Below are 25,569 nucleotides of genomic sequence, written 5' to 3'. Positions count from 1 at the left end.
TTAGAGGCTATTCTTATCTTTGTCAGTCTTCAAATCACACCTCTCCATCAGAGGTGATTACAGGCAGTCCTCAGACTCAGGACATAATCGGTTCCTGAAAACCACATCTTAAGTCGAAATGTTGTGACTCAAAACCAATTTTCCCATAGGAAACAATGTTATAAATGGGGGATTGGTTCCTAAACCAAGGTATGATACCCTATTTTCACCCAAAATAACCCAGAATTGTGTACAGTACTCAATCAATTATATAAAATAAATAAATGTAGCTATATTACCTGTCTATATGTATCTATTTATATATTTATATTGTAAATATACCAGATCTGGGGGGTCACATGTCTCTCCCCCACCCCGCTATGACCTCCTGGACAAGTGGCAGAAGCTGCTGGACAGGCTGCGGCTTCTCCTGAGGCTGCCCCGCTCAGCCCCGGCACTACCTTCCTCATCCCGGTGGGGGCAGCTAGGGAAGCAGCTAGACAAGCTGCAGCTTGATCTATGGCTCCTCCCATGGTCATCCGGCACAGCCCTGGCACTGCCTGCCTCACCTCAGCGGGGGCAGCCTGTAGAGCAGGCAGATGAGCCGCAGCTTCAGCTGCAGCTTCTCTTGCAGTCATCCAATGCAGCCCTAGCACTGCCTGCTCGCCCCGGTGGGGGCAGCCGGGGGAGCAGCCGGACAAGCTGCGGCTTCTCCTGCCACCCATAGCCCCCGCTCCCAGAGCCCAGCACAGCCACAGCTGGGCAGTGTTTGTCCCAACCCCCTGTTCCAGCCCCAGCCCCACCCCCACCCCCACCCTCCCGCACGGGCCCTGATCTGCTCTCCTATGGCCCTTTCCTTCCCCCTCCCCTTCCACTGACAGACCTGTATCCAGCATTCAGCATCTCAAAGTTGAAACCCATGTCAGAACTTCAAAACCTGGTCCCAGTGCTGCCGCACCCACATCAGCAGTGGCAACGGAGACTGCCCTGCCGCTGGGCACTGTTGCCACCAGGTACTGTTGCTGCTTGTCAGCCAGGAGGGGGGAGTGTGGGATGCGGGTGCAGCAGCACTGGGAGCGGGGGCTCTGCTGCCGCTTGCCCCCTTCCGCCAAGACCAAGCTGTGTCCACATTCACCCCCCCCCCCACCCTGCCCTGGCTTATCAAGTGGCAGCAGGGCAGAGCCCCCACTCCCAGCAATGATGCACCCACTGCCTCCCCTCCCCAAATCCCTTACCCCCTGCCCCAGCTGGGCAGCTTGTCCCAGCCCCAGCCCCAGCCCCAATCCCTCTCTCCCCTAGCCCCAACAAACTTACCAGCTGGAGGCAGCTCTCAGCTGCCTGTTTAGTTTATGGCTGAATCCCTGAAGCGGTGCCAAATCTTTTGGATCAACCGAATTGAATTGGGACAATGATTCAAATCTCCGAATAGAATCACTGTCCTTCAAATCGGCAAAATCTGAATCCAAAGTGAATACTTGCTGCTTTGCACAGGCCTAATGCCTTACAACTAATTATGTTCTGTCCTAGAAGCTCTATAGAATCAGGTTATTCTATGAAAGAAGCTGCTCATGACATCTGTATTGGGATGTCGATGCTAAGCCATATAGATTAATTTAGATTCATAGGCAGTTAAAACCCAAGGCTGAAGCCAGCATGCCTTTGTGTCCATTGAAGAGTCCCACAGGTGTTTTATAATGTGTTAGTATACAGGAGAAGGCTTCCTATGTAGATACAAATAGATTTTTTTCACCCCTAAAATAACAGTTCAGCTTTCTTTCTACTGCAGGCAATAACATAATTTAGCTTTTATATAGTGACCTGGAGACGCATCCAATTGGCTGCTCTCCGATAGCTGCTCTAGTCAGTAATGAAACTGCTGCTACCCTACATGGCTAGACTAAATTTTTGCTCAGATCAAAAATGGGAGTTCCAAGGAATTCCAATTTTTTTAGACTCTGTGTAAGCCCTCTCTCATCTTATTCCTTGGGGTCTTTTTTCTTAAGTGATTTGCTAAGATCTAATTTGATAATTTCCTCACCCTTGAGATTTAGTCCTTGAAACCAATCTCTGCCCCACAGAATTGTCCCTAAATTGCTAGGGCGGGGGGGGGGGGGGGGGAGGGGGGGGTTGTAGCTTTTAGGTCTTATAGGGATGCTCACAGAACCTATAACCTGGATATGTTCCATAGTGTAAGTACACAGAGTCATAAGGGAGTCCAATCCTGCTTTGTACTGCTAGTAGTAATTCAGCATAACTGAGGCATTTAGCTCTTCTTCCACAAGGTCCAATTGCTTAATTCTACCATTATTTGATAAGGTCCCATTCTCTCCCTTTTAAATGGTGCATAGGAACAATGGTTACATGGCAAACTTACCATATTAACTAGCAGCCCTGTCAATTACATGCCACAGCTGAAAGCAACATAATTGTGTCCACCTAGCACTTCAAGCTGGCTAATTAGCATTGCTGAATGAAAGTGCCAGCTAGCCTGCTCTCCCAAGCAAAGTACCTGTGCTGCCATGTGAATACAGTTAGGTTTATGAGGCAGCAGTATGTTTGAGAGCATTTAGGTTTACCATGTAGACATCGTCAGTGAGGGCTTTCTCTTCCTTTGTGGTAAAAAACCCTCTATTTTCTTCCTTTTCAACTGTTTTTCTGAGGACATCTCCCTCTCCTGGTCTAGAGAGGCTGTTTAACAGCCATCTCTGCTTTCTCTTGTTAAGTGTGGAGCCTCACTCAGCTGGTTTTGCAGTTTGTTCAGTTTGATTATCCCAACAGTCCAGGTGCACATCTTGTAGCTACATCTATCTGTTGCCATTGCTAACTCTATACCTTTTGGCCAGATCATTTTTTTTTGCCAACAATACACTTTGGATTCTTTATTTATTAATATAATAAAACAACCCATGTCACAACATAAGCAATATCCAAGGAGTCCTTTTATCACTGTCCCCCCACAGTTTCACAATGATAGCTTCACTTTCTCATTGTACTCTATTGTACTGTACACAGCCTTAAGATCTTTGCAGGCCTTCTAAACCGTTATCCCCTGGTTTCTGAGGCCATAATAAATTCCTTAGAGAGGAGGGAGAGACAGAGAAAAATTGATTTATTTGTCTTTATCTACAATCTCATTTGCAAAGAAAGGATGGTCTGATCTATCAATATATTGTTGACAATCCTAATTTTATGCATTCAGCTTCTCAATTTCCCCATAAATTGTCATTCCTATGATTTGCCTCAATGCTAATTTTGTAAAAGGATTGATTAATTCAACAAAAACAAAACTAATCACAATACTGCAGGGAATTTCATTTTTAACTATAACAAAGGAGAGGAGGAAAACCCTCTTACCTGCAAACAGAAAGTAAAGGAGACATGGGGACTAGCTCTCCACCATTATGTTCAGGACAATACAGTTGAATTCATTACTACAAAGCAGAAGGAAATAATAATCAAAGCAATCAACTAATTCCTTCCTTCATGATTTCTGGAATTGTGACTTCAGGAATCAAGACTCAAAACCCTTCCTTCCTTTGTCATTAGTTTAAACTGAGCTAAGACTTTTAGTGACAAACAGGGATTACTCAGTTGATAGTGGATCAATATAATGCATAAACTGCATCTTGTCTGTTTTTAATGCACAAAGCGCTACCAAAACCGGAGCCATTGCACCACTCGAAAGAATCATATAAAACAATACTGAGGCACAACTGCCTTGACAGGATATGTGGTGGGGTTTAGAGAAAAATGAATACTGTCAGAGTCAAGAAAAGCCTGGTTTTGTTTTCTCTCCTGGAAAATCCCTCAGCCAACAGCTGTCTCTTCAAGAGTTATGGGTTTCCCCACATTTTTCAAATTTGTACATCATTTTGAAATTAACTGGAAACCAAATAGGAACATTCAACTCAGACTGAAAATCCATAAATGAAAAGACAACTTTAAAAAAAAAGCGAGAAATAGGATATTATGGTGATGACCAGCTGTAAGGCTTAATCTGGAACATCCATGTTTACATTTCCTCCGGGGTTAAGCGGGGGGCTTTAAATTAGAGGAACTCTTAAAGCGCTTGCAGCTTCTTGTGTATTCAGCATTCTGCGCTTCAATATGGCAGTGAGGGCGCTTTACCTAAAGCTCATTCAACAAGCTGTAAAGAGCCCCCACCACCATTTTGAAGAGCAGGAATGCTGCATATATGAGACACCAATGCTGCTGGAGTGTGCTAATTGACTCAGTTGAGTCTGCTCCAATGCATGCTAATTTACGTGCATCAGAGCAGGTGTTTAGCACCTGTGTAAGTGCTCAATAAGAGTAGTGGGTGCCAACCTTTTTGGCAGGTATGCCACAAATTAGTCCCACATGCTCATTTAGCATGGCTCTGATCCCTTTCCTCTGCCCAATCTGCTGCTCTCCTTTTACTCTGCAGTCTGTGCTCCCTCCCCAATCTCCTGCTCAGTTTTCTGTTCCCTGCCCAAACTGCTGCATTCCCTCTTGCTTCCTGTTCAAACTACTGCTCTGCTGCCTGTCCCCTCCTTGATCTATCATGTGTCACATGCAGAAGCTGCCAATGCCACTCATGCCACAGGTTGGCAACCCCTAAGTTTCAGAACTATCTGAAAGTCAGCAGTACGGGCAGTGATGGTATACCCCGATGATCCAGGAAACATACAATAAACAAGAAGATTTGTTTGATGATTAATTTTATTGGACCAACTGCATAGTTGGGAGAGATGTTAGACAAGCTTTCAGGCTCAAAGTGCCTAAGCTAAATGCTAGGTAAAACCTAAACACCAGGTATCTCGAATTTAGCTTTATATTATACATTTGGCTGTATCTGCTTCTTTCGTAGAACTGGGGAGAAGTACTTTGAGCCTGAAAGCTTGCTTAACATCACTCCCCACTATGCAGTTGGTCCAATAAAAGGAACTCTCAAATAAACCTTGCTTCTTGCTAAAAGCTAGTGACATTCATTTGAAGTTAGAAGGATGCAATCTATTTTTATCCAGCTACCATTGACTTGCTGAAGTTTGCATCAAGTACAAAGAAAGACACATCAATATATATCACTTTATATATGTAACTCCAGAAAGAGGCATTAAAGGCAAATGAGGTTTCATGCGGATTTAACAGTGTTACAGATTGACACCACTGTAGCCATCTGAGTAAAAAGTCTGGTTTGATCTAACAAGAAATGGAATTACAAAGGAAACTAAAAAGACTATTCAAAGAATCCAAGCTATGGAAGCTTTCCACCACTTTGGAAATATGACTGATAATAAATATAAAAGTTTATAAGCTTAGACCAGAATGGCGGGGGGGAAATGAGCATTAAGATGGCTGGTGACCTATAACTCTGAGCTTCCTCTTCTCTTACAACAGGAAATATCAGCCTAGAGGCCTTACTCCAATCTCATTTGCAAAGAAAGAATGGTCTGATCTATCAATATATTGTTGACAATCCTAATTTTATGCATTCAGCTTCTCAATTTCCCCATAAATTGTCATTCTTATGATTTTCCTCAATGCCAATTTTGTAAAAGGATTGATTAATTCAACAAAAACAAAACTAATTGCAATATTGCAGGGAACTTCATTTTTAACTATAACAAAGGGGGGGGGGACCCTCTTACCTGCTAACAGAAAATAAAGGAGACATGGGGACTAGTTCTTAGCTGTTATATTCAGGACAATGTAAAAGAAGATATTATCAGTTGCATCAAAACTTTGTGGAAGGAAAATGATTGAAAGCAGAGGTGCTAAACAGTCTTGAGTTCAGGATATTGTCTTTAAAAACTGATAGCTACATACCTGTCCAACCAAATTAATATTATTTGAGTGTGCAATAACGAAAGATGATAACTCCAATAGGCTGAGTACTGGAAGAAAGCAAATGAGTCAGCAAAAGCACATACAAACCTAAGGGCAAATCCAAAAGTGGGGTAGGACTAGCTGGACAGAGGAATCAAAGTGTTCTGCTCTTACATTGAAGAATATAAGCTGATCTTCATGTAATGACCATATATTTTCTGTACGTCTCCATAAAACCATGGTAGGTTTTGGACTGTGAGGGTTTACTACCCACCCTCTCAAGAAGAGATGGTATTGTTTTTGTCAAGTTGGTAGAGATAATAACCCTACTACTGCCAATGTTTTGAGCATTAGTATTTCATTCTAACATTTCTAATATTCATCCACAGGGTGTCTTAGACTAACACAAAATGCGAGTTTCATCCCCTTTGCCCTAAAAACACTTAAGGTTTGCTACTTTACTTGGTATTTATCCTGACTTGATTTTGTTGTCGATATCCATTCCAAATAGATGAGAGGTTTTGCATTATTTCAGTGTAAGCAAAAGCAGATTTGAACCATTTAATCTCTTTTCCCTTTAAAGTTTATATTTGATTATTTTTATGGGGGATTCCAGAATTTTCAAGCAAAATCAACACCCCATAATATAAGCTCTAACAGATACAATCTGTCTCTAAATAATAATAAATTGATGCATCTTCCATAAAATGAGATATGCTATAAGAGGGCTGCAAACTCTACTATGGTGAACAAAAGGGTTATAAAAGCACAAAAGTGAAAGGAAGTGGGGCAAGAAAAAGCCACAGTTCTTTTTTGTTTTCTTGGAAATGTATTTTGTAAAAAAAGTTTATTATACAGTATAAAATAACTGCTAGTGAATTCAGCTTGTTTTCTTAGTAAATAAGCCTCTGACGATTTATTTTATAAAAACAGTTATGATACAATAATTATTTTACAGAATTTACAATTTGCAGCATCTATTGCAGGAAATAAATGCCAGTTCAATAATTACATACAGCCTACTCTGTTTAAGTGCACAGCTTTGGGACTTCCATATGTACTTACCTGGAATATGTATTTATCTAATCTTAACATAAACAAGGCTGGTTATATTATGGTACCAGCCACCACAAAACTGATGATTTCCCCTCACTGTCAGGGTTATATTAAAAGCCTTGAAGATAGGGTTGATTAATCAGTTTGGGAGGTTGACAAAGTGCCAACAAGCACTGCTTACAGCAGTGTCAGCACTTGGCTATTAGCAGCCTTCAAGCTGACTAGCTCCTGTCATTTTCAGAGCTTGGACTAGAAATCTTGGATAGGATGGGATCCAGTTGGTTTCTAAGCTTCTAATAGCAGCGCTTTAACAGCTGTTTCTCTTTCACTGTGTCTGGTGCAGTTAAATGGAGTACAATTAAGTTACAGAAAGTGGCTGAAAGATGCTATGCACTTAAGCAGATATGCACTTAACTGATATACAGATCATCAGTATTTGTTCAAATATAAGCAACAGGCAACACATTGGGACTGGCATTGTATTATGCAGTTAAGCAAATTATGCACTTGTCTGGCAAGCATATAAGTGGAGTACACTATAAATACTCTTGACAGATTCATGTGGCCCTGTAGGTATTCTTAAGTAATGCCAGCTTTGTAAAGTCATTTACCTTGTATGTTTGAAAGGAACCTGTTGACCAAAATTCTGATCCAATTATTTATTATTTTGGTTTTAGCTTTCTTAATACTGACAAGTTTAACAGCAATCTATTAAGTTAAAAAGAACAAAAGAAATATATTACATTTGCTAATTGCAAACAATCTTTTTTAGCTGCAATTTTTCCCATTGGGATCAAAGTGCACCAGTTAAACATGTCTGTATATTAAAAACATTAAAATATACAAACAGGAGGTTTTTTAAATATTTTGTATCAAATACTATAGGACAAATATAATTTACATCTGAAATATAACTTTAGATATTACAGAATACAAAAATACATACTTTGCTTTAAAAAGAAGTATTTGCAGATTCTGGCATAATGTAACAGTTCAAAGGGACTCAACACATCAGAATTCTGTTTTTGTACACACATGTGCAATGATACTAAAACAGTCTTGCAGTTAGCTCTCTATAACTGTAAACCCAGGACCCCTATACAGCCCTTCTGAAAAGTCCACATGTAGTATCTGTTTAGATCATCACACTGGCATTAACTTAAAATCTAAAGCTCATGCTGCCAAAGCACTGAACACTCTAGCCTTCATCCAGCCCAGCAAGTCAATATATATTTAATTAGCCATCTGAGTGATCCCATTGCCTTCAATAGGGCTAGTTACATACAGAGATAAACCAAGAAGAAAGGGTGTGTTTGTGTGGGTGCAGGGGGAGCTGCAATTGTACTACCCTTTGACTTTCTACTACACACACAGTGATCCATCCATTGCAAGCAGTCACACCTGGTGCCAGTGAGCTCTCCACCACATTCCCTTCTTCCCCACCTCCTCTTTTTCAAAATCCAAGATCTGCTTCTGGTCACATGCTTAACTGCTTTTCTGGATCAGGGCCAGAATGCTGAATCCCTTGCGGAACTGAGCCTCTTGCAAATTTGATGGGCCAGTTCCCGTCCTCTCTTACATCTGTACTGAGGTCAAAAGAGTAGCATGGGGTGTAAAAGCTGGGGCAGAATTTGCTAATAGCAGTTCAAAACCGTAAAAATATCAGGTCTGATTCTGATCTTGCTGTAATATCATCCTAACTCCGTTGAAGTCAACAATGTTACAGAGGTGTTAAACTGGTACACACCAGCCTCAGGCTTGCTGTGTAATTTGCTTGCACTGTAACTACTGAGCATGGGAGTTAGGGATACAGCTTCTGAATTTGAACATCCTAGATATTGAATGCTGAGGGCTGCAAGTTAGAAAGGAACGGGAGGAAAAAAACATGGTCATACCCTTTCAGCATCCATTCTGTCACTATGACACAGGATGCTGGGCAAGATGGACCTATGGTCCATCCTAGTCAATGGCAATTCTTATCTTCTTATGTATCTACAGTGACTAGAGTCACTGTAGGTCAAAACCTGGTCAGGTGAACAATACATTGCCAATGGTTACACGGGAGCAACTGGGCCCTGAAAGATTTTGTTACATCTCCCAGTAGTCTCTGACCACACTATAAGAGTGTCAAAAACCTTTTTTTTCTTTTCTTTTTTTTCTTTTTTTTTTCTTTTTTTTTTATAGTAAAAAGCCATAGAAAACATACATTGAGACATGAAATCTTGCAACAACTCAATCTATCTCTGTGACTTTGAAGGCACCAAAATAAGTTGCTTCTTGAGATGAATCCAGTAATGATGGGTTTGATACCTGGATACCTATTACTTCACCAAACTTAAATTTAAAAAATCCTCCTACATTTACAGAATAAAAATGAAATTCTGAATTTCCTGACCAGTATTTGGTGCTTCCTCCCTTCATAAGAACATCAGCACGCTTTGTCTTAAAGTTTGCTTTGGTTATGTACACCATCAGTTGAAGCCCTTTTCTAGTTAGGTTTCCTGAAGTTTCATGATGTCTGAAACAAATGTTGGCATAAACGTAATAAAACCCATCTTGATTGACTATTAGCCTTCCATCAATGAATGTCATATTCGATAAGTTTGCCTGGCCTTTGTTATGATGCCAGGATGTAAGGTTCACTTTCCGTGTGCCTAAAGAAAAGAAGAAAAAAAAGGTTTAGCAGAATAATTACTTTCCATTTACAGACACTTCATACAAAGTTAAGCAGGGTCAAATACCTTTATTATATTTTTAGTATTCACAGCAACTCTATTTATATAGACTAAGATAAGGACAACCTAGTCTCAAGCTTCAGAGCAGAAGCTGAATTTATTCACTGGCAGCATATTCCAAATCATATAGCAGGTGGAGCACTTTCATCACTATTGGAAATGCTTGGAAAGCCAAGGCTGGACATATGCAGAAAGTGGTGTAAGATGCATCCGGGGTTATCAATTTCATTCTGCAGCTTATTAGAATGCACACTTGAGGAAGACAAAATTTGAGATTTTGAGCTGGAAAACAGGGCAGACAGGCCTGTGTACGTAAATGTTTTTACCATGTAAAACCAGTAAGATTGTGATGCTGGGTACCATATGAATGACTGAAATAAACAGTACATGAAAAGAGTGCAGGGAGTTGAACAGTAATATTTTTCCCCCCAATAAAAAGGCTATAAAGTTGTCATATTTAATTTGTTATGCTCTACAAATTTAACAACAGAAGGCAATAAAAAGGTAAACATGGTTTTAATTTGTGATTAAAAAACCCCTAAAAATCAATATGACTGTGCATTTCTACTACAGCAAAATAATGTGCATGGTTCCTGTTGTATATTCTCCTAGTCATTCTGTACACCAAATATGTCATTAAAAAGTCTCTTCATGCAACATTTGTTTAGAGGCTTAATCCAATGCTTGAGTGAATACCACAAGCCTCAGCTTTGACTGTGGTCGATAAGTCTAGGACAAGTTGCAAACCTAGGGTGGTGATGAGGTAACTTGGGTATTGGAAGCAATAAAGCTACATTGCCCCAAGCAGAATATAATGCTAATTAGCTCTAGATAGAGCTACACTAATATTACTACATTGCTTTCACTGCCCAAGTGAACTCAGGCATGTCTGGTGAGTTGAGATGGGAGCAGATACCAAACACTGGAGTGGGTATTGTGTCCATGCACATGTAAAACACACAAACCTGGTGAGAAGATGGAAGAAGGTATTTCAGATCCTCACAGACCAATGAGACTTTCCAGCACATCCAGTGTTTCAAAGTTCTCAAAAAGGATCATAAGAAATTAGGGCTGGAAGGAATCTCATGAGGTCATCTAATCCAGTCTCCTGCTCAAGGCAGGATAACCCCTGACTAATCTACCCCAGCCAAGTGTCTGTCCAACCTGATTTGTAAAGTTTCTAGGGATGGAGATTCCACAACTTCTCTACATAGCTTGTTCCAATACAGGCAACCCCCGCTTAACTCGGTATTTACTTAGCACTATTTCGTTATAGCGCTCATTTAAAATTCGTACCCGATTCCACTGAGTGCTCAGCCAGTTTCATTATAGCACTCAGTGGAATCAGCTAGTTTCAGTGGGGAGAAGCAGCAGCAGCAGCAATGATAAGCGGTGAGCAGCAGTGAGTGGGTGGGCAGGCGTGCCCCAGGGCCAAGGCAGGGCAGCAGGAGCGCAGGGCCTGGGCTGGCACATGGTGCCAGAGCAGCCAGTCATCAAGCAGGTGGGGGAGTTGGGAGAAGTGGCAATGGCAGCAAGAAGCGGTGAGTGGCAGCAAGTGGGTGGGAAATTGGGTTTTGCTTAGAGTGGTCTGCTTAACGCTCGGTTTTTCCAGAACCAATTAAGAGTGCTAAGCAGGGGTTGCACATATTTACTTGAATACAAGACAAGGTTTCTCCCCTCAGTTGGCATAGGGAAAAAAGCCCCTTGTCTTGTATTCACACACAGCAACACCTCACTAAATATGCTATCTATCATTAAACTGCTGCCAAAAGGAGCATATGCTCAGTAATAGAAACCAAGTGTGAAGATGATTAAATGCAGCCAACATTGAGCATGATTATAAAATACATGGCACATATTGGGCAAACATATTGATGGGAGTGTGTGTGCATACATGTATGTGCATGTGCGCATAAGTAAACAGGCAGTTGTTCCCCCAGGAGGGAATGGGTGTGGCCTGAAGGTACTGAAATACCAAATGTGTGCATGCACATGTGTCCCTTACAAAAGCAGGTGGTTCCAGTCATGAGTGGAGGCCTAATTAGCACATGGATCCTTTTTTGGTGGGGAGGGAGGGGGGGGGCGGTATTTGGAGTACACATGCATATGGGGACGAGCTGAGCTGTGGGGTCACCATGGTCTGAAATGCTGTTAACTCTACTGGGGCCCAGCCCAATGAATTATATGGTAAGTCATGAGCCTTTTGTCTTTGGACTAATAGCATAGTTTTTACTACATATAAGTAAGTGCTAAAGTGCTGCTTAAAAGTGTGTTTATCCTGAAAATTTGCAACAGTTTCAAAAAAGGTAAAATGCATCAATTCTAGGTAAACTAAGTGTATGGGTACTATATGCAAATTACTACAGCCATGTTTATTTCAAGGTCTTTGTTTCCAGATTTGCTCCTCACTTCCACGTGCTCAGGGAGAGTAGAGTCTGACAGTAAGGGGGAAGGAAATGTACTGCAGGGGGAAGAAGCTGTGGGGAGGCAGAGGGTACAGAGGCAACCTGACCGCCCCCCCCCCAGATTTATTTTCCCTGCTACAGAATTAGGAGGGGGGGCAAATTCAAGGCAAACCTCCAATAATTAGATTCTATGCCTGGAAAATTAAAACAAATTTATAATTTTTCCCATATAAAGAATCTAATTAGTGGGGGTCCATCTTATAATCAGTGTAATTTTATATTTGAGTAAATATGGTATTTGACCTCCCTCATTGTCAGAAAGTTCCACCAAATCTCCAACCTAAATTTCCCTTGCTGAAGCTTGAGGCCACTGCTCCTAGTCCTGTTCCCTGTGGCCTTCTCCACCCTGTCTATAATCAACCTGCAGGTATTTGAAGACTTTTACCAAATATTTCCCTCAGTCTTCTCTGCTCTTGACTAAATAACCCAAGTTCTTTCAACCTTTGCTGACAAATCTTACCTCTCAGGCCTCTAATCATTTTTGTTCCTCTCAACTGAACTCTTTCCAAACTGCCCACAACCCTTCTTGAAACGTGGGGCCCAAAACTGGACACAGAACTCCAGACATAGCCTGACCAGTACTGAATAGAGTGCAAGAATCACTTTCCTTGATTTGCAAGTGACACTCCCATTGATATAACCCAATATGCTGTGGGGTGTTTTGCAACAAGAGTACACTCTTGGCTCATATTCAGCTTATGGTCTATTGTAATCCCCAGGTCCCTCTGCAGCTTTGCAGCCTTGCCAGTCATTCAGCAGCTTGGGACAGAACAATTGCATGCCTGGATACAAGTGCATTTGTCCATGCTGAATTTAATTTGGTTGACTGTGAACAGTTTTTCCATTCCAGTCTATCCAGGTTATTCTGAATCCTAGCCCTACCCTTCAGAGTATCTGCAACTCCACCCAACTTAGTGCTGTCTGCAAATTTGCTAATCCTGCGCTCAATCCCATTGTCTAAATCTTTAATGAAGTTCTAAACAATACTGGACATAAATAGACCCCTGGAGAACCTTACTTGATACCTCTTCCCAACTAAACATTGAGCCACTGATGACTAGTCACTGCATACAATGATACAACCTTACATTACTTTCATCTTGTCTGTATTTCCATAGCTAATTAATGAGGATGTTCTGGAAGATGGTATTATAAGCCATGCTAAAGTTAAGGTATATCACATCCACTGTTCTCCCCCAATCCACCCTATTAAAGGAAATCAGGTTGATCAGGAATGACTTGCTCTTGGTCAGTCCACACAGACTGATCCTGATCACCTGTAGATACTTCACAATAGGACCTGATCCTTGATCTTTCCAAGTATCAAGGTCAGGCTGACTGGTCGGTGGTTCCCCATATCTTCCTTCTTCTCTTTTTTAAAAGATGGATACTATATTTGCCTGTTCCAGTCATCTAGGATCTCACCCAACCTCCATGAGTTCACAAAGATAGTCAGTGGCTCTTAAATGACCATAGCCAATTCCTTCTTTTCCTTACGCTTAGGGAATCAATTTTGATTCTGCAGGTTTCACAGAAACCGCAAAATCTGGGACTGTCCACAAAATCAACTTAAAAAAAATCATAAAGTTTAGATGCTGGCTCCCCAGTGGGAGCCAATGGTCCTTGCTGCTGCTGAGGCACAGACTTGCAGCTCACTGGGAGGGAAGACACCAGCCGAAAGGGTTACACAGCTTGTCCCTCCTCCCCGATTAGGACCACTGCATCAATCAGTGCCAAGGAGAAGGGCTAGCGGAGAAGTTCTGGGAAATATCTGCAGAATTTGCTCTTTCTGCTACAACCAACCCACAAAAACTGTTTAGTTTCACTGTGATTTAGGTAGGTCTCTACTTATGGTTCATCCCATCTGGCCCTGCTGACTTGAATGTATCTATGTTCTCCAAGTAATCCCTTACCTCTTCCATTAGTCTATGTTGTTTGCCTCCTTCCCCAGAATGACTCCTTTTGCTCCCGACCCCCCATTTGTGAAGAGTAAAGAAAGAAAGGCATTCAATACTTTAGCCTTCCTTGCATCATCTATAGCTAGATTGCCATCTTCATTCCATAAGGCTGGTTTCTCTGGTCTTCCTCTTACTTCTGACATACTTGTAGAATTCCTTTTTGTTGCCTTTTATGTCCCTTGCCAGCTACATCTCAAATCGTTCCTTGGCCTTCCTAATTTTCTCCCTGCATGCTCTTCCCTGGTACTATGACCAAGTCGCCACTCATTGGCAACACATAGGGGGTGCATGCGGGTGCATGTGCACCCCCTAAGCAAGACATTGCATCCCCTATGCACCCATGCCTGTGGTCAGTCACCACTCGCCACCCCCACCCCTTGCTGCCAATACTGCCAGTGGCATCTGCAGGCAGTCAGTGATTGTTGCTGGCCACCACCGACGCTGTCTGTGAGTGGTCCCCAACCCCTGTTCAGAACTCACCACTGCCTCCCTCCCCCTCTCCCCCCTGCACCAACAGCACTGGCGGCATCTGTGGGAGCTCCATGTTTACCACTGCCGTGCCCGCCCAGCCACTGGGGGAACGTGACATTCATGTCGCCACTTCTTGTAGGATTCCATTTTGAGTTTCAACCAACTGAAAAAACGGTTGTCAAGCCAGGCTGAACTCCTGTTGCACTTCCCGTGCTATTGTCACATTGGGATAGCTTGCTCCTGCATCCTTAAAAGGGCCTCCTTAAAGTACAGTCATCTCTCCTGGACTCATTTTTCCCTCAGACTTTCCTCCAAAGGGATCCTGCCTACAAGTTCCCTGAGGTTGTTAAAGTCTGCTTTTCTGAAGTCCAATATCCTTAGTCTGGTGCTCTCCCTCCCTCCTTCCCTTGATCTTGAACTCTATCATTTCATTGTCAGTGTTACCCAAGTTACCTTCACATTCTAAACCAATTCCTCTCTGTTAGTAGTCAAGTCAAGAAGGGCTCCCCCTCCCCTCACCCCCAGGTTGACCTCTCTGCTGCCTGTACCAAAAAGTTATCCCCAACACATTTCAGGAATTTGCTGGACTGCTTGTACACTGCAGAGGTCCCAGTTAGTAACATCCCCCTAAGCACCACATCCTGTGATTTGGAAGCATCTGTCAGAATTCTAAGATGAGCCAAGTCCCAATGTTTGTACTGAACACACCAAACTGCAAATGTTATTTATCTGTCTATTCAGCATTCAATGTCTGGCTTTTGTCTTGGCTTCAATGCTTTATATATTACTTAATATTTTAGACATATCAGAATTTAATACAGACATAATATTCTTAGACGTATTTAATTAAAAGTGGACTCACCAATTGGAATGTTCTTATCATCAATAATAAGATGGGCAAAGGGCTGTTTCTCAGGTTTGTTTTTCTTTGAAGGGTTTGACCACGGTGCTTCCATTATAGCTAGAGATAAAAAGAAATTGCATTACTTCAAAGAACACATTAGCAGAATTTCAAATGATTCTTATCATAGGCTGGTGCTTACCCTTTTCTGATACTGGTGACTCTCTTCCAGCAATGATCCTTTGTACCTCCTATAATGAAAAAGAACTATTACTTTATTATACTGTCATGTTTTTTCAATACAGCGTACTGCAGATAACACAACATAAACAACCTATCTTGAAATAACGTTTTTCAGCACCATGTATCCAAGAGTCAAGAACGCTTATTTTCAAGATTGCAGGTTGGGCAATTATTGGGGCAATATTTGAAAATTAAGGATCACACTAATAGGATGATGCCTATAACCTTTTATAATTATTACACTTAGGGTTATTTCTGCAAAAATTACTCAACTATTATAATAACAAAATATCAGCTGCAAAATATTTGTTACACTGAATGATAGGGTTTATGGAACAATTTGGATCTACAGGGGCCAAATAGTACCATAAAGAGGCAGCTCTGTGTAGGGACCAGCATGTGGTTTCAGTCTAAAAATGTAGAGAGGCTGAGCATCTTGACTGAACCACTCTGTATGGGCAATCAGGCAGGGAGGGACAGCAATCTTTCTCCTTCACAGCCAGCCAATTATGTGGTCTCTTGCAGGAGAACAATAATCGTGCCTCCTTTGGGGTAGCTTGCGTTCCTGTTTGCAGGGACAGCTGCTTACTCTCAAATTAATTCCGGACTGAAAATGTGCCTGGCCCCTGATAGAGTACACAAGAATAAGATGGGAAAGGCATCTTGCACATCCATACATGAGGCAAGCAGTCTGGACATCTGTGAAAGCAAGTGTTAATTATAATGTAGGTGAATTTTAATGAAAATAAACTATTACTATTGGCCAAAAGCATGACGTAGAAATATATAAGTTGTGACTGTACCAACACTGCATTCCTACTCTTCTTTTGAACTAATACAGACTAACTTTATAAGCAAAGTCTTGGAGGTAAGAAGATGACTGACCCAGGAGTTAGAGGTTCCGTTCCCATTTCTATGCTAGAATCGTGTACCATATAGCACGTCCCTTTAATTCATTTTGCCTAAATTCCTCTCTGTAAAATGGAGATAAGACTCCCTTCTTCAGATTATGCATTGTTTGGGAGAGGCTTGCTAGGCTTGTATAGTACCTAGCATAACATGAATGCAATTCTGTTGGACTTCAGGCACTACCAAAAAGCAGTATCATGAGACTTTGCAACCTGGACATCATAAATCATTTGCTCATCTTTGAGATTTCTCAATGCCTTCTATGTCTTTACACTTCAGATTAAAATCTTTGTCATAGAAACTGACAAAATAAATTAAAATAACACTTTTTGTTATGCACTACTTCTTTTACCATTTGTTCTCTTGCCAGTTCTCAATATTTGGTGTCTGCAATCAATCCCAGACATTCATCCCAATTAGAAATGTTCCACTGTATTCTGAGTCACTGATTTCTTGCGGTGTTCTAAAGATGTTAATTCAGCTTTTAAATATCAATTGAAGTGTGGCTTTTATGTAACTTTGCAACCACAGTGTAATGTGCAAGAACTTACTCAGTGCATATAGATAATGCTCACTTTCTCCTTTCAATACATTAGTCAGTAGGCGTTTAAATGTTAAACCAAATGGAAAGCCACAGCGACATGAAAGTTGTAGTATGACTATCAAAGTACAGTATTTTAGCCGTGAAACACATGATTTTATAGATAAGATAATTAAGAAAATTTCTATCACACAACAGAGCAAATAAGCAGGCAAACTGCAACTTCAACAAAAATGCAAACGTGTTCCTTACTCAGTGTCAGTGGGAAGATATAATACATTCCCCTCTCTGGTTCTTTTGTTTTCATATCAGTGAAGTCATTTCGTATTAGAACGTGTAGGTGAAATGCAAGCTATGCATTAGTCACACAAACCCGGACAGAAAACTCTACCTGTGCTAATCTGAATGATGAATATGAGCCTCCACCCACCCACATACACCACTTAACCTCATTTAAAATGATAGGAGCAGTAACTGGGGGGGTACTGGATACTGCATTGTGTTAATATATATAAAGCTTCTAGAAAGAATACAGTTGTGTGAGGGTGGGGAGTTTTGGAAAGTGCGTTGATGGCCAGACCCTCTGAGAGGATGCCCCCACGATGCTCAGACCACCAGTGAGCAGCAGAGGTCCTTAGCCTCTTCCCTAGAAAGATCCCTTCTGAGCTTGTTGTTTTCATGTGTCTTTTTTTCTTTATGAGTAATCTGGAGATGATTTAGTCCAAAATATGAAGGTTAGAAGTATTTACTGCAAATCTTGACTGACGCACAGTAAGACAGAAGACAACTAATTACTTATCTTGTACCAAAAGCTCTAAATCAGCCACCCATGAGGCCACACTCACCTCAAAACCAAGGGTGCCCATACACAAGCAAGGAGGCTGCTCCTATGCTCTGTAATTCCAGTTAATTGAGTCTGCTAGAGCGTGACAATTACTGTGCTCCAGAAGCCTCCAGTGTCTCATGTATCACCATCCCTGCACTTTAAAATGGCAGTGGAGGCGCTTTATGTAAACCTCATACATGAGATACTCCAGGTTTTTAATTAGAGCGACTCTCAGAGCCATTCTAATTAACCTGCCCCCCACCCCAACTCCTGGAGCATGTGTATAAATGCCCCAATTGTCTAGATGGAAGATAACTGATATAGGGACAAAATCCCTTCTTGCTTGCCAACCAGAGTTCATCTACCCTTTCACAGATATACTCATATTGTTAATAAATAATGATAATCTTACAAATATTTGCAGCACACTAGATAGAGCATGTATGAAACAGGCATTGGAACAAGTTAAAACCCCAATTCATGTTAATTTTCAGATCAGATACATATTCAGTCTTTTATTGTGGATACTTAACACCAATTAAAAGTAAAAAAACCCACTGATCTTAAGAGATTATTGCAGTTTTTTACCTATTAAAATACAGTACAATAATTTTTTATTATTTTACAGATTCTACACACATACACACGAACTTATTTCAAAATTAAGAGTGCAAGGATTAAATTACCCCCAAGGTTTCAGTTCTAATCAGTGTTAAAAGCTGTAAGATGCTGTAGTTACTGCATATTTTTAATATGTGGTGCATTTCACAGAAACAAGGAAAATAGGGCTAGAAAGGACCTCAGAATGTCATCTAGTTCAACCCCCAAAACAAAATGGAGGCCCCAGCCAGGTCCATATTTGTAAAGCAGAACAATGCCTTCGAGAGTATCCTATCTCTGCAGTGAATTTTTTTTGATAACATTCATATCACTGCTGGGTTATCAGATACTGTAGCAGTAAATTGCCACTACAGCAGCCTAACAATTGTAGCATTTTATATAAACGGCCTGTTTTATAGAGTTGCATCGCTATTTCATAAACTGCTTCATTTCTTTTCTTAACTGCAAGATAACATTGTACGCCAGCTACGCAATCAAATAGCCACAGAATGTTTATATTTGCTCTTGAAAGAGCCATCTGACAGTAATGTTATGTCCTGCAGAAAACTCAGAAGGTCCTTATTTACCTTTCACCTGAACATGGTTTTACTTTGAAAATCTGTTAGGAGTTTCCAGTGATCATAATGCTTAACAGCTCCATAACTGGGGAGGCTGTCTGGTCATGCCCTATATTTAGCCCTTCATTTTGAGATCATAATTTTACTGCAAACAGAGGTTGTCTTGTGGGTTTGATAGAGATTCATGGAACACAAAGCAGAGAGAAAGTAAAGACAGAACAGTGATATTGTTAATAAAGAAAATGTGCCCCAGCATTTCTGTTGATGAGAATCTAAAGCTGTTGGTTCCCAAGTTCCATAAATGTGAAGGTATTGATTCAGGCCTCAGTTCAGAAAAGCACTTAAACACACAAATTGCCATGGACTTTGGAACATCTTAAGACTAGATTTTTAAAAGTATTTAGGTACTTCCACAAAATCTGGCCAATGAAACCTCTTCAAATTACTCTTGTTAGCAGAAGGCTCATTGCCAAGCTGTTAAGCTATTTTTAGAAAGCTGTACACAAATACACTCTGCAGCGGTGACCACGTGATAAATTGCATTTGTTCACCTATGGCTGTGTCACTCATCCTCTGCCCACTAATTCATTTCTACTGGTCTGCTTTCAAGATTCCACACGTCAGAGCACCTTTGGGCAGCCACTGTTTGAATGACAAGCAAGCAGTCGCTCATTAAAAAAAAATGTTCTTTAGTTCTGCAATGGCCCAGGGGCAGATTTTAAAGTGTAGTAACTCATAAACCATTAGGGAATAAATAATTTCATTCTGCTTGTTGGATAGATGATAGCTAGCTAACTAGCTATAGCCCTAAAAATTACAAGTAAAATTTTCAAAATACATTTACTCATTTAAGTAGGCCAGGTCTCATCATAATTTTGAAAAATGTATTGCTATGCCTAGAAAAACAATTTTAGATTAAAGCTATACCAAGTATGAGAACCTACAAATTATTATGTTTGATAGACTTTGTGGGATTTCCTACCCCATAATCTAGACGAAAGGGATTTGAATGCATCTGAATAAGCATCCAAGCTTGAGGCCTAGCAAAATGGACCCTTTTAACATTCTCATATATTATTCTAAAGGTGACCTCAAGCTACCCTTAAACTACTAGATTTTGTGCTACCATCTCTCTGCTTTCAAAACTAAATGGTACCCAGAAAAGCCACATCTGATTATGTTGCAGGAAATTCAGTGCCTTGAAGAATTTTTTAATCAGGAAGGAAATGAAATAGAAAGTACATGAAGCAGTATTTTTCAGAAACAAGACCTTTAACTCAGATTCACATTGGTCTCCCAACTACCTACACCTAAAACACTTGGATACTAAAAGTTCGAGATCAGGATTAAAAATGTTGGACAACTTGTAGTAATTACCAAGGATCCTGTTTTTGTCTGATAAAAAAAATCCCCGATATTTGTAATAATAAAGTAACCCAAAATCCACATTTTTTCATAATTAGAATGAAACCCAACTATATATGCATCTATATATTAGAGATGTTTCATTTTAATCATGTGGATTAAAATGTGGATTTGGGGTTACTTTTTCAGTCTGAAAATTAGGTTTTTGGGGTTGTTGTTTTTTTACCAGAGAAAACCAGGATCCCTAGTAACCATTATTTAAATCTTCAGTCCAGATTAGGTTGTTCATAAGTTTATGCACTTAGAATGTTTGTTAAGTATATACAGTCTCTTTATAAGGACTATCTTGGAGGTCTAGCAGTAAAGTGTTTTGTTGCCAAGTGAAAAACTAGTTCAGGCCTGAACTCCCCAAGCTGCCAGGGGCTGGGAGCACTGCCAAAACTGTTATTTCATGAACTGCCCCCAGATATGTTTGTAGTTCTCACTTTACTGCCAAGTTTATTATGAGAGACTTCAGAAAGTGCGGTCAGTGCATCTGGATTGCCAAAGGGCTTTTAGGGTTACATACAAAAATAAAATAAAATCAAGATTAGCCAGACAAAAAAACCATATAATGTGTCTACAGTAGTTTAAATGTGCTGCCACTGAAGTTGCTCTCACCCAGAATATGAGAATTAGTTTAGGCCTAAATACTATATTGTGCAAAATATTAATTTAAGTGTCTTTTATAAAAATAAAGTCTTGGTTCCCACCATTAAACTATTCTCTACAAAGTTTCCACAGCCTACAGGATGAGAGCACTTAGATACTTCCAGCATCAGCCCCAATTTTGGATTTAAGCCTGTATGGGCTAGAAAGCACAACCTGACCATAAAGACTAATTAAACTCACTTGCCCAAACTGAATTGCAAGGAAGAAACAATAATGAATGGCAAAAAGTAAATTAGATTTTAAAATGTTCCATTTTCGTAACATAGGGTATAAACAACACAAATTAAGAAATGTTAAAAGAGTACTTGGGTCTATGTTCCCACTTGGAAAACTAAGCACAAAGAATTCAGGAAAACCTACTGCTTATATAAGGGGCTACTTTCACCCAACAGAAAGTTTTCAGCTGACTGGTGCATGAGAGTACTGTAAAAGAAGGTAGCACAGGCCAAAGAAATCTGAACCATGATTTTAACTTGCCAATGGCCCTTTAGCATTTACATTATCAGTTTATTCAGCTGGAGTGATGTTCATTTAAGGTTACCATATTTCCAGGTCCAAAAAAGAGGACACCTGTGGAGGTGGGGAGGAGAGGGGAGGGGGGGCAGGGGGAATATGAGGGGGGGGGGCAGAGACATGCAAGTGCCCTGCCTCTGCCCATTCTGCTGTCCCTCACTGACAAGCCACAGCCCCACCCCCCAGCCCTGCCAGTGCATCTCACTGCCAAAAGGCAGTACCCTGCCCCACCCTCCCTGCTGATGCCCCTCACTCCCAACCTGCAGCCCCATGGCACTACCAGTGCCCCGCACATCCAACCCACAGCCACCTGCCCTGTCCCCCCTCTCCTGTGCCCCTCAATCTTGATCTGCAGCCCCCTGCCCCCCTTCCCAAGCCCTGTCAGTGCCCCTCATTCCTGACCCTCTGTGCTCCCTGCTGCCTCGGATCTCCCTCCCCCTGCTCCCACCAGTGGAGCAAAGCAAAATGGCAAAATCAGCTCCCAGTCATGCAGGTGTGGTGCTGGGTATTCTGGGAACTGTAGTTCTACCTAGTAGCAATCATATTGAAAACGGACTGGGGGAGGAAATCCAGGACATTTTGCTTACATTTAAAAAACTCGCCTAGACGCAGCACATGGAGCCATAAAAGAGGACATGTCCAGGAAAACCCAGACATTAACCCTAGTTAATTTAGCCTAGTGATGTATTCTTTTCTAGTCTGCCTTGCCTCCCTCAAAATTAACATATGGCACCAAAGGAACCAGGATGCAGACTTATTTACCCATTGTTTAACATGTTTCCTTTAGCATATTCAAAGTAAATTCAAACATGATTATTTTGGCAAGAGAAACTGCATTGTTCTTTGAAACCATCAACCAAATAGCCATCAACCAAAATAATCATTCCTAGTCATTACTTAGCTTCGCCACGGGCATTGCAGCATTCATCCTCTATCCACAATGGCAGCACATGCAGCCTCCACGAAAGCCAGCCTCTTTGTTGATTAGCCAGCAGTCAGCAAGCAAGAGTACTTCCCAGATTAGTGTAACTATAGCATAAAAGTGATGTTGTAGCTGTAGTGGTCTAGAAATTATATAACAGGCAAGTATTTCCTAGGTTGATACCTTTTATTGGACCAACTCTGTAGTTGGGATAAAGTTAGACAAGCTTTCAAATACAAGACCTTCAGAGTTGGTTCAAAAAAGATATCATCCTAAGAAATCCTTGCCTGTTGCATGAGTGTAACTAAGCATTCTAACTAAGGAACTTCATGAAAAGCAAGATATCCTATATAAGTACACATGCACCTACCACAAATAGTAATCTCGCTTTCAGTGCTCACGCTTTGGTACGTGTGTGAATAATTTTAAAAAAATACCGAAAGAAAAACAACCTATTACACCTGAGCTCAACTTTTCCTGAGAGTCTTTGAAAGAAAGGAGGGAACAAGACATCTGAAATCTGAAGAATATCTAATGGTTTTATGTAATTGGGGAAGCATATAATTATCTTCATAAACAGAAACAATCTGTACCATATGTGGTGCAGTATTTAAAGTATACATTAGTGCAATTATAGGTCTGTATAATTCATTCAAATCCAATTCCTTCTTTAAATTGCATATTGGTGCATTTCAAATGCAATGCATTATATTTTATGAATAAAACCTTACAGGATTTCCCAAAGGTACAGAGACAGTAAAGAAGTAATGAACCAAGGGATTGTGATGCACAGATGGTACAAACTGAAAGAGGTAGAGTCAGCACTCTTTCAGCATGTAAATAGTCTTTGATTAGCCAGTAATTAGGTTGAAATAGCACTAAGTGCTTGTACAAATGTGCTAGAAGATCAAAGATCAATTGTCTTCAGGAACCTTGGTGACTGCGTCAAGTATGTCAAACTTGTCTAGCCTTCTTCATTAGGGATGATGTCTGTGTCAGACTAATTTCACTGTTTGCATTGGAAGGATGTTGTCACTCTGCTGTCAGGCAGGACCTGCCTAGTTATCATGTTAATTAAGCTTTCCTTGTTACAGTGTTCACTGCATCTGTCTTGTTAACACAAAGAAGCTGCTAATGAGCATATCTAAAACTCCATTTGTACACTGCAACTGTTCTAAAATGATTTTGAAGAAAATGCTCTCTATTTTTAGCTTCCTTCCAGATACACATTCTCAGTGACGGTAAGGCACTCTCCTATTATTTTGTGCCTCGCATCAGTTGGGACCATTTCTTGTATTTGTCCTCATTATCCCAGTAGACCACTGCTCCTGATTACACTGCTGAGCAAATTTCAGGATATCAACTCACTCTGCTGGCCCTTTCTTTCCCCTGGGTAGGAGTGGTCCCCACAGAGAGCAGAAAAAAGTGGCACTGTGGAAGACTGTTTACTTTGTGGAAAGAAATGAGAAAGAGCTACTGCCTCCTGCATAAGGAAGTCACATGAATCCCAGAATCCCACTCCATGCAAGGAGGACAGAAAAAAGAAGATGAACACTATCGCCTTTTACAAAAACTAAATTAAGGGCAGACAAAGGCATTATATTTCATCTCCTCTCTGCCTAGCAATTGCCTTTTAGGAAGAAATGAAGTTGCATCACCAAAGATGCAATCAGAAAGACAAAGTAAAATAGATATGCCCACATTTTTAAAACCAAATGCTGGAATAAATTACTATCATTTGGATGAGAATGAGTAACAAATGGGACAATCAACTAACCACAAACATAGTGCTTTAAGCGTGAATCCAAATCTTTTTTCTTTTTTTTTAAAGAACGATAGTCAAAGCACAAATAGCCTGGGTACAGACATGGTTAACCATTACCAAGGGGCACATGAATAAATGCAATGGAGTATCCAATGTCAAAGTTTAAAGGTAGCTGCTGTTACTATGTGAAATAGTGAGCAACACTGATTTCTTCTAACTCTCTGTACAGGGCTTGCTAAAGTTGAACAAGCTTATGGAGCTAGTGAGCACTAAATTGTTAGGCTGACTCAGCTTGCACGCACCTTTTGCATCGCTCCTTGAATAGCCTGTTCCATGTTCTTGCATGATTCAGACATTAATTTTGTTTCTTGAAGATCTGTGCTTCCATGGGTTCTTAGATATGTTCTGAAACAGTGTATGTATTCCTCTGATATTCTGTTAGGGTCCATCTGAAATAAATTTAAAAGCATCCAGAGTCTAAGAGTTGTCCAAACAACAAGATCAATATAAGCAATAACCCAAAATTACACTTCTATCCCAGATAATACAATTTCATTCTACTCCTACCACTCTAAAATAGATTTTCTATATATAGTTGTTTTACCCATGTTAAACCAATGAGTGTTAAGGTAACACACAAAAGACAATTTGGGGATTCTGTCTATAATATGTGAATTCCATTCATGTTTATTAGCAACTTGTGCCTCCTGGGTTTGAGGTGGGGTACCCAGGGTCCCCCCATGGCCGATCGCCCTTGGCAGTGGACCCAGAAGTAGACTGGAAGTGCTTCTGGCCCACTTCCAGGTTTGCTGCTGAGCACGCTGGGGAGCCTTCCACACTCCTGTGGGATGCTCCATTCACCACACCATCTCAGCATTCACAAGCCACCTGACACCTTAAGGAATGTAGAAAAAACATTTAAAGCTGTGTCTATGTCCGAATCATCAAATCCTTCTGAATCTCTCCGAATTGATTCAGAGGGTTCCAATTCGATTCAGAGAGATTAAAGAGTCTTCTGATTTGATTCAGATTTGGAGATTTGGCTGCCAAATCTCTGCTGAATCAAATCAGCGACCGAAGCTTTGCACAGCTCTAATAAATGCCACTAGAGGTGAGAGTACATCTAGCATAGCGTTAATGTAGCATGCTGTTAAACTTTAATAATCACTCATTTCAATGGAGCACTTGAACAAAGAGATGACTACAACCAGGATGAACCAGTTTCCATGAGCCATTTCAAAATGGGGGTGAAGAAGGACAACAACTTCTGGATCACCTGGCAT

General features: G+C 40.8%; 1 protein-coding gene across 2 annotated transcripts in view; it reads right to left on the bottom strand.

The window, feature by feature from the left end:
- Positions 1–6,624: 6,624 nt before the first annotated feature.
- TNFSF11 (TNF superfamily member 11) overlaps positions 6,625–25,569 on the bottom strand; it is a 33,482-nt gene continuing 14,537 nt past the window's right edge. For both annotated transcript variants that reach the window (XM_090025194.1, XM_090025203.1), the window contains exons 2-5: positions 24,589–24,735; positions 15,516–15,564; positions 15,335–15,433; positions 6,625–9,497 (exon numbers count right to left, since the gene is read on the bottom strand). In XM_090025194.1, the coding sequence (XP_089881320.1) occupies positions 9,076–9,497; positions 15,335–15,433; positions 15,516–15,564; positions 24,589–24,735 (717 nt within the window). In that variant the 3' untranslated portion in view covers positions 6,625–9,075. The remainder of the gene's footprint in view (positions 9,498–15,334; positions 15,434–15,515; positions 15,565–24,588; positions 24,736–25,569) is intronic.

This window comes from Crocodylus siamensis, chromosome 1 (assembly GCF_052110815.1).
Source record: "Crocodylus siamensis isolate JL-2025a chromosome 1, ASM5211081v1, whole genome shotgun sequence".
Classification (NCBI taxonomy): Eukaryota; Metazoa; Chordata; order Crocodylia; family Crocodylidae; genus Crocodylus; species Crocodylus siamensis.
The sequence above is the reverse complement of the archived record's forward strand: the minus strand, read 5'-3'. Positions and strand labels throughout refer to the sequence as shown.